A 10,351-nucleotide genomic window follows, 5' to 3' on the forward strand; every position below is an offset into this window, starting at 1 on the left:
CTTGTGGACTATATGTAAACATCTTTTTATGTAAATTATCTTATTTAGGACAGTACTAAAATAAAAAAAATAACGGATTTTGTATGATCAGTCTTATTTTGTTAAAATTATCCACATTTTCACAGATTCTGCAAGGGGTGTGTAAACTTTTGAGCAAGACTACATATGAATGACTTATTGTAGTCAATGTATTCTTTTGACATATAGTAAAATAAATCCTGTAGCTGTAATTTGCTAGCCTGGTTCCGCCGTCCTACGTACTTACACTCGATTCTCATTTTCTTTCAGTACTCCGTCTGGTACTGCGGTATATTCTTAGGATTTCTCAGATCAAATTTTAACCGGTCCAATCAGCGAACAGAGGGAGTGGCTGAGAACAATGACGTTGATGTCGTGCCCTAGTTTGAGTTATAGTTCAGTAATGGCGGCGGAGAAAGATGCGAGCGAAGCCATTCATTCCGTTGTGGCACCGCTGCCGAATATCCGAATATTGTAAAATGTGTACCTTGAATGCAATGTAAGTCGCTTTGGATAAAAAGTGTCTGCCAAACGCATAAAATCCAGAAGTTAAAGTCGGAGCAAGAACAATCTTTGCTGAGTTCTGTTGGTGGCCAGGATGTTGTGGCCCTCCTCCCCACAGGGTTTGGGAAAAGTTTGATTTTCCAGCTCGCTCCATTAGTGGTGAAGGAGTTGGATGAAGCCCTATTCGGATGGTAATTGTTTCTCGTGGGGTCGGAAGATATTGTCATCATTTACAGTGGTGAGTTTATTGCCGTCCATCTCCCCCCACCATCGTAAAAATCCCTGGCCGAATTACCTACTGGTTTTGACAAACACCAAGTTTGTGTGGTAAATTAATTGCTGTCCGAATCCACATCTCTGAGTTTTCAAGAACATATCACTTCAAAATGTACTGTTTATATCCTTTTTGACCCCTGCAGAGCACCGTGCGGTTGCGCTTCGCTGTAATTTGGATGCATTTCTAGACTTGCATTTCTTTAAATGCTGGCAAGTATTTACAAGAGCAATATATTTCATCACGCTCAAAAAATAAAAGGAAGAAAAGCACGTAAAAATTTGAATTGGGCCGTTATTTACGGCAGCATTTATTCTTATCATCCCAAGCATATGACATTTTATTTAAAATCATGTACAATCATGTTACGGACCACGTGCACTGTAAACCCGAATAAGTTCCCAGAACTCAAAAAAATTGAGGCAATCGATTGCCTCAAATTTTTTAAGTTGGATAACTTAAAAGTCACAATTTTCCAGAACTTAAAAGGTTGGATTACCTGCTACTTGTACCTTTTGATAACAGTTAAATTAAAGTGCTCATTTAGCTCAACTCAAATATTTGCAGTTAATATGACTTACAGTTTTCTGTTAAGGCAACTCAATTATTTTCAGTTATTATAACAAAGTTTTGAGTTTTCACAGAACTTTAAAAAATAAGTACACAACCACACCATTTTATGTTAACAAAACTAAATTTGTATTGCTTTGTGTTGTCATTGCTTTAAGTACATGATAGTCAAATATGTTGAGTTTGTTTACTTAAAAACATGTGACTCAAACTTAAAATTTTGAGGCAATTGATATCCGGCACAGTTTTAATCAGAAAAGCTGAATAAGTTATAAAATAGATTGTATGTTAAGTACTTTGACCTCCGGTGAGATTTACTCACACACAGACATGAGGAATCAGCCTATGAATCTCAACCATGGTGACACGCTTCATGCCGCAATGCATTATGGGAGCCATGGATGAGTTTTGCATGATGCACCCAGAATGCATTGCGGCATGAATCATGTCACCATTGTTGAGATTCATAGGCTGATTCTTGATGTATGTGTGTGAGTAAGTCTCGCAGGAGATAGAAGTGCTTATTGTGTGATGTGTTAAACCGGAGAACAAAACTTATGTACACGTTTTAAAAATTGTTTAGTTTATAGGCTACATTAAACTGATAAAATAAATAAATTTTGTCTTCCACTAACGCATTTCAGTTTGCCCCAATTAAATTGTTTTAATAGGCTATGGTTGTAATTTATTTATGATGGATTTTAATTATTTGGTTAAGCACTTTGAGATTTTATTGTATTTTAGCATGTGCTATATAAATACATTTTATTTTTAAATCATCTTTATTTGAAACAACAGAAATAAGAGGACTTCATCATTCTTAGCATGTAATTACTTAATTCTATTAAGTTGTACTTAATTTATGTTTTTAAGTTATGTTTACTTATTCACAAAAAAGTTCCATTTAATCAAAAAATATTAGTTGAAATTACTCAAAAGGAAGACCATGTTACACCAACTTGAAATAATTCAGTTAGTAGAACTTTTTCTAAAACTTTGAGTATACACTACTTAATCTATTTAATTAACATGAACATTCGGGTTTACAGTGTGAGCGGAGCGTTCCCGATCACAAAACTCTCCCCCCACCGTGAATAAATCACAATCCGAATGCACGAGTTTTAGGTTTTATCACTGAGGTGGCTGCACATTTCTTTTACGGACTTCCATGTGAGAACGTAAGCGATTGGTTATGGCAGATCCAGTAGTTTTTCAAGGAAGTAAACGCTTGTCAATGGAGAGTGGCCGTACAAAATCAAATGTACAAGAGTCTGGTAAGACCAGGCTAGTAAATACTTTTGTCAGATAAATACCATAACCAAGTGTAGTGTTTTGTTCTTCCCTCATATTTAAAACATTTAAAAGTATATTGAATATTTCCTCATATTTTGATGATTTAATCAAACCTCTGGACATCACTTTGGCCACTCTGTAACAGAGTTTTGTATTTTAAAAGTGAAAGTCTAGGCCATTTAAAATCTTTCAAATATTCTTTTTTTGTGACAATAAGAAAACATTGGAATCTATTACTTTTAACCCCTGGGACATAAAAAGTGCCTATAGTGAAAACCCTCCCCTATATATGAGAGCGTTCAGTGCTAGAGGAGGCAGGCAATGAGCTTGTTACTCTGAAGGTGGTCCACCACTTTACAGAGCTGCTGGATAAGTACTTATAGAGGGTGAGTCACTCAGACCTTCACCTTTATTCTCTCGGTTTCACTCGCTCCCTCCATTCTCTCTATCAGCTCCTCAACCCTCTTCACCTCCCCCATTTCTTTTTTAAATGCGGCAGGCACCGACCCAACCGGCAGATGAATGAAATGTTGATGTTTTTTTCCACTCGCCGTTAACCTTCTGCAGGTGTTTCTGCAGAGCCGATCAACACTTTTCAGGTAGAATCAGGGTATAGCTTGAGTGACGCAAACACAGTCACACAGTCAATACGCTTCAGAAAGGATAGCTAGTCGCATTAATCAAACGTTATAAGCACCTACACTTGATAGTTGTGGCATTCCTCTTGTTTTACTGTCAGAGAATTCAAAGCTCTTTAATGGAAACATGACTGCTGGGAGCCGAGAGCTTGACGCCTGTGTGCCCTGCCAGCGCTGTCAAAGAGCATTCTCCCCCCGGCGGGTGAAATGGAACATTTTGAATTGATTCTGAAAGAAAATCATTTCACACAGTCTTTATTATGAAACCTCTAGTATGTGACATATTAAAGCTGTGTGCCCGCCATATATTACAGCACGGCTACATTTGAAATCGACGGATGCAGTTTGATGCCAGAAACGGGCGTAAATGCAAAAAACATCCCGTGAGACACGACGGCAGACACTGGCAATCAGCTCTTAACGGACACACTGACAGCTCTTACGGTGAGAGCAGAGGGTATAATTGAATGGTAATTACATGGTAATTATCATCATGCATAAAGGTTTGGCATACAGAAAAGGATCGGGGGGAAGAGGAATTCTTTATTTTATCATTTTTTTTTAACAACCACTCCGAGATTTAAATGATTCTGTTCAATTATGGCTAATCACTGAAATCCAGGAAGGGCATAAATGGGGGTTGTCTATCTACAAAGGCAGCCGAGAGCTTCAAGGCACTTTGAAGCACCTTAAAGCGCGTGTGTGTGTCACGGAGAGAGTTTTTTCCCCGTGCCGCGTTGGTCGGCCGGCTTGTCAGAATGCATCATTAGAGCTGCTGTCTGAGTCACAGTCATTATCAGGCACTTTTTTCTACCTCTGAAGTACTGGCGCCACTGTCATCAGTGCATCAGGCTGTGTTTATGCCTGATTTTTGCATGCGCGCGAGCAACAGATGGAGAACATGGGGCCGCGGCGTACATTAATGACTCGGAACGTTTGCCGTGTGAAGGTTTCGAACAGTCAGGCGTCCATTTACAGTAATTACCGGCGTGACTTAACAGACTCTTTGCATATTTCAATGAAACTGTTTCAAAATGGAGGTTGAGTGGCCATGACTCACCAGCCTCCGACAGCAGCGCCGTGAGACTTGGCCGCACTTACGCTCATTCGCGGCCCTCTGCGTTTCTGACACAAAAGCTGAAAGAAAGAAGCGAGAGAAACACATCAGAGGCTCATAAACGGCTGTCCCCCATAGCCGCTGCACTCTGGTCACTAATGGAACATTTTCAAGCGGTCGTCTGCCATCGCAGTGGTTAATTTGCTGTGGGATTGACCACTAAAGGCAGCCGGAGCGAAAGCCACAGACGTTTCGAGTGCATCAGTGCGATAATGAACGTGTGTTTGGGGTTAAATCCCACTATTATTGGTCTTAGTGGCGTCTTAACCAAATGCAAGGGAGGCTGGAATTCGAGAGCAAGGCCTCCTGGCAATAGGTGTATTTGCATGTCGCCTAATGCAGGTGTTTTTTGAGCATAATTGAGTTCTGCATTGTGTCCAAAGTCAGGGTGTGGGGGAGTGGGCTGGTGTTTGTGCCTCCGCGTGTGCGTGTGTGGAAGAGAGGGAGAGGGTATAAGTGCTCGAGGTTCTGCAGTGGTGCATGGCAGTAGATGACTCACCCGTCAATCATGTGACTCATTAATCACTGCAGCTTTCTCTCTCTCCCCACCCCTCTCTTTCATTTGGTCTCAGTGTGTCTCCATGTATTCCCTTCACATTACTCTCCTTTTATTATTCCAAGTTCTTTTTATTAGCGAATGACTTTCATCTAGCAGCGTCTCATTGAACAGCATGATTCTCAGGAGGTTGAAAACACGGATTTGTTAAAGACGCATGCATTCAGATGCACTTACAGCTTCTTTCATGTAATTCAGTGCGTGTTTTGGTCTTACGTTCTACATATCCCATCTTAATAATCAGATCTCCTTCAAACGAACATGTTTGTTGCGGAACACGAGTAATGCAGTCGTGACTCGTAAGGGTTTCATTAGAGATCTTCTCAGGCATGCGAGCAACTGGAGAATGAAATGTGTTCCTGTGGTCGATCAGTTTGTGTTTTGGGTGTTCTGTTGTGGAAAATACAGATAAAGTACTGGGCATGGTGGTTCAAACTCTCTGTGACGTCAAATGCTATTTCTGCTACAGGTGAGATAAGAAACCGCGTATGTTGTCCTAGCGAGCAACCTCTATGGTACAGAATGTATTAATTTCTGCTCAGGATCTGATCAAAGACGTTCCAATAAGACATTTGTTAAAAAAACTGACTTTAATAAAATAATTGCTTTTATTTTTCTTCATATAGCAAAACTAGTAATCAACATGCTGTTATTTACACATTGCACACACATTTGTTTATTTGACACTGTACAACTCACAATCTGAAAGTTGACAACAACAAATTCCTTTCACAAGACAGTTCACTGATGAAAACACTTGCTATAGTAATTAGAGTTGTCTTTCTTTGTTTTCTTTTTTTTATCGTTATTAATTTTTAAAATAATCACAGTTTGATCGAGGAAATTTTCCCCAAATTTGGCAGATTTTTTTTTTTTGTGTTTTTTTTTAAAGATGCAAATACAGATAGACGTGCAAACTGTTCACCCCTCAGAATATTCCTCACAAACTTCAGACGTTTTAAAACTTATTTTTAGGAACAAACATTATACTATACAGCGTTCTGTTGGCTCTCAAGACAAAGATCCTGTACCCAGTGGTTGAACATTGGAGGTAACCCACAGTAACAGGGGCGTTTTTCAAATTTGTTCGAAATGTTGGCGAGATGTGAAGTTCACATGAAATCACGTGTGTACAGGTGTTCCACCGAGTAGATTGACAGGGCACTGACCTAGCAAAGATATTCACCATTTTGCATTTCTGTGAATAAAATGGAAGATTTCGTTTCAAGCATTGTTTACAGCCTGCATGACAGAATTCTTTTTCTTTTCTCTTTTTTTTTTTTTTGTTAAGTGGTGCAAGACCTGCATGCACATGGATGAGCTAAAACAGTGATCAGTATTAAGGCAATAGGAACATTGATCAAAACAATCCGACAGACCTTCAGGAAAAGCCTGTAATAATTTGACATTTACTTGTTTTGTGTAATTAGTGCCATAGCAATTATTACTGTGCCCTGCAGTGTCAAGATCTCAACCACAAGCTTTGCTTTTCAATGAATCAAGTGTTTCCTAAAGAAAATAAATCTTTGTATAAACATGGGTCTCTTGCATTTGGCACCGAAATTTGTTTTCGTTTGACCATTTTGTCGGCTTTTCTTTTTGTGTTGTTTTGTTTTCACATGCAAGAGAATCAAAAACATACCTGAATGAAACCTTACAAATTCACCTGTGTATTCTCTCACCAAATTAAAATGTAAACTGCGAGAGAAACCAAATGAGTGCACGCAGAGAGGTTCTGATAGCAGCACCGTCTCTTCCGTTCCTGATTTGGAATGTATCAAAACACAAGAGTGGAGAAGAAACACCTAACTGTCTTTTCGCAGCCCTGTCGCTCAAATTCCCTGTCAGCTTTTTTTCTCCTCACTCTTTCATCGCTTGAGAATATCCCCAACTCGCGACTGCCTAAAATAACCTACGGTTGTAATAAATCTTCTCAATGAAGTTCTCCAGTTCTTCGTCACTTTCCTGCGGAGACCCGGGCTCATCGTACACATAGTCTGGTGGGTAGACGTAAGAAGGTGCTCTCCCACTTGGAGGAGAGCGTGGTTTGGGCATGGGGAGGGCCTGGTAAGTTCGGGGGTGGGGCAGAATGTAATTCGATATGACAGTGCCAGGTTGTGGGTAGGCGCTCTGGGAGCGTTGTGGGGCTTGCGCCCATTTCCAGTCCCTTGCCTTTGGCCTGTCTCTGTACCTACGGTTTGGGGGCTTCAGACCGTACCCCATGGAGCCCCCAAAGTTGTAGTCAAATGACATAGCAGGATTTGTATAGAACCGCGGCTTGGGGGGTGGGAAGAAGACCGGGTAATAGGCTCGATATGGCTTCTGATAATAGGGGAACGAGGGATAGGCCAGAAACTGCTTCTGCGGCTTAAACCAGTAGTCCTGCTTGCTGAGCTTCCCTTTGTTTTTCTCCTTGTACCATTTCTTATATGGATCGACTGTATAAGAGGATTTCTTCGGTGACTTAGGATATTGATACGCCTGAGGCCTTGGCTTGGCTTTGAGAGGGGCTAGAGGGCGGAAACGAGGGGCGTTGCTCAGGGGTAAATCCTTCCTCTTTTTCTTCTTCTCCTGAACATCGCTGATTATTTCAACCACGTCGTCAGCCGGCAAGTGCAGCTTGCTGGAGATCTCGATCAGCTTGTCGATGGTCTGGGGATCCATTTCATCGTCATCGTCGCTGTCCTCCACCTCGTTCGAGCGCTTATCCTCGGCCACGTTGTTCAGAAGAGCCGCCTTCTCCATGTCTCTCATGTAGGACGATGCTTTCTGCTTCCTGCCCATGTACTCCAGCAGCATGTCGGAGGCAATGTCCGCCAACCTCTGCTCCTCCTCGCGTGCCTCCTGCGCCTCCGCCTCCTGCCGGCTCACCTCCTCCTGCTCCGCTCGCGCCTGTGCCTCCTCTTCCTTGCGGGTTAGAATCTCCTCCTCCTCTTCTTCCACAAAATCAAAATCATCCATGAAGTTTCTCTCGAGCTGGGATGGGTTTTTCGTTCGCTCCTCCTGCCACTTAAGCTTCTTGGTTGCCTGGGCCAACTGCTGGTTATAGGCTTTGTAGCCTTTTAGAGGGGGGAGGATCTCATTGTCTTGCAGCCCGAGGTCAATGTTTTGGAAATAGCCCCTGGATTTGCGCTGGAGGGGGGTGGCCACATTAGACTGACTTTGCAGTTGCCCGTCTTTAGCCTCGTCCTCCTTTTCAATCTCACTTTCATCCTTTAGCTTTTCTTCTCCCCTGTCTTCCTCACCTGGCTGTGATGATTTCTCTGTGTCCTGCTCAAGGTCTCCCAGATTCCTCGTTGCCTCCATCGCGAGTGCTTCTTCAGAATCCCCCTGGATCATCTTCTCTCTAACCGGGTGGTCGAGAGCCTCGAGCAGAACTGAAGCTAGAGCACTGGCAGAGTCCATATTTGAGATGTGTTCCTGTCCCAATGGTTTCTGGAGCAGGCTGTCCACTTTCCTATGTGTCCAAGCAGCTCTTTCTGCTGCCCCCGGGTCCTCTTTTGCCAAGTGGAGAGCCTCATTGATGCTGCTGCTGACTGAAGATCTCTGCTGAAGTGCAGGGGCAGCCAGGGCCAGCAGGGGGGTGAGGCTGAGGAAGACTAACAGGAGAGCTGAGATGCTGGAGGGGTAGCAACAGCAGAACATGACCATGCAGAGAGGACAGGATGGGGGAGAGGGGAGCACCTTACAAAGATAAAAAAAGAAAAAATGGTGATTAATCTGTGTTTTTTTTTCTGAGCATTAACAAGACAGCCGTTTATGGCGCTTATATTTTAACATTTAGTTGCTGCAGCAACATAACGTGCGTGCACAATCTGCTTAATTTAATTAGTACGCTCAGATATTAAATCGTGCATTCGTTTTACAGCAGTACGTGGCCAACGAAATCCATTCTCACTTTTTAGATGCAATTATTTTGCCGCTTCAATTAAATTGAGTACACACTGAAACTACGTAAAGGCAAGATCGACACGATTCCCTGGATGCCTCTTCACCGATCACTTTTTGAATCGGATTAGCGAGGCACCACAACAAGCCTGCGTTTGGAAAATGACTATATGAAAACTACACTGTCAGTGGAAATGGTCTTTCTTGAGACGATTTCTGGAGAATCAAAAGTGGGCTATGTATGAATGAAACATTATAAATTCACCTGTGCTCTCTCTCACCAATTTAAAACGTAAACTGCAAGAGAAAAACCTATGTCGGTCAATCCAAGCGATTATTATTTTCTTTTTATTCATTCATAAAAACGCAACGTGATGCGACCGTTTTCTTCTTTCGATTTAAAAGAATTAACTCTGAACGAACAAGCCTTAAGATTTCTTTCAAATGTGCACACACAATCACAGAATATATTTGTATTGTTCAAAGAAAATCACAGGCATCACATATCGTGTTTACATTGTCAGAGAGATACAGATACGGACCTCCTTGCAAGAAAAAAAGGCGTTTAGAAATTTATGAATGAAACGCTTGTTGATCGGTCGACCTGTATATCTTTGAATGACTAAACAGCATGCAATCTCAAAGTAAATATAAGCGGAAAACTTAGCCTATGTCTAGCCCTTTATAGCCTCTGTTCGTTTTTAGAGGGAACTATCAACTATTTCTCGAGTGAATGAAGAAACGTCAGTGCACTTACTCACCTGATTTCCCGACGAAATTAGCTGGAGCTCAAAACCTTCTGCTTCTTGGATGAGGTTTGGAAACAACCGCAATCCTTAAGTTCGTTCAAAAACTTGAGTTAAAGTAAGTTTGCTTCCCAAAACAATTATTCGAAACACACTTCGGTCTGTCTTGCACTGTTGAGAGATGAATGCGGAGCGTGTATTTTTTTTCAGGACCACGGACAGCGCAACTCCCATTTGTATAGACGCGTCTGGACACGTGATCCACGAGTCATAACTCCGCTGTTGACGTCAGACTCTCCATTGATAAGAATTTCGTGTCTCGTTTGAACTCGGAGGGTACGCTACGGTGCTCTGATGAATGAACGGAGACTGCATGAATGAAACAGTCTCTCCATTAAAACGGAGCACTGTGGTACACAGGGAAAGCAGCACTGCTGAATTAACTCGCGCAGAAACTAAATCTAATTGTAGGAGTTGATTGGACACTGACAAATTGCTGCTTTTCAACATTATACATCTATGTTTTAATATCAGTTTATTCGCAAATTATAGGGTGCATTTATGGGGTAGTATAGCCTACATGTATCCGGTATAAATTGGCACTGTCAGTTACTTAGCAGACCCGTTTGGCCTGTTGATTGTTTGTGAGGTGGCCTTAATCAGAGCTGGAGAGACACCGAACGGCTGCACCAACCGTGACGCAGGCGGTTCAGCTTCACTGCTCTACTTCCGCTCAATTTCCCGAGC

General features: G+C 42.0%; 1 protein-coding gene across 1 annotated transcript; it reads right to left on the minus strand.

The window, feature by feature from the left end:
• Nucleotides 1-6,258: 6,258 nt before the first annotated feature.
• LOC307118717 (uncharacterized protein) lies at nt 6,259-9,814 on the minus strand. Its single transcript, XM_079804438.1, has 2 exons — nt 9,620-9,814; nt 6,259-8,654 (listed from the first exon to the last, which is right to left on the minus strand). The coding sequence occupies exon 2, from the start codon at nt 8,619-8,621 to the stop codon at nt 6,873-6,875; it is 1,749 nt and encodes a 582-aa protein (XP_079660564.1). The 5' UTR covers nt 8,622-8,654; nt 9,620-9,814; the 3' UTR covers nt 6,259-6,872.
• Between the last annotated feature and the right edge of the window lie 537 nt (nt 9,815-10,351).

This window comes from Gobio gobio (assembly GCF_949357685.1).
Source record: "Gobio gobio genome assembly, chromosome: 22".
Lineage (NCBI taxonomy): Eukaryota > Metazoa > Chordata > Actinopteri > Cypriniformes > Gobionidae > Gobio > Gobio gobio.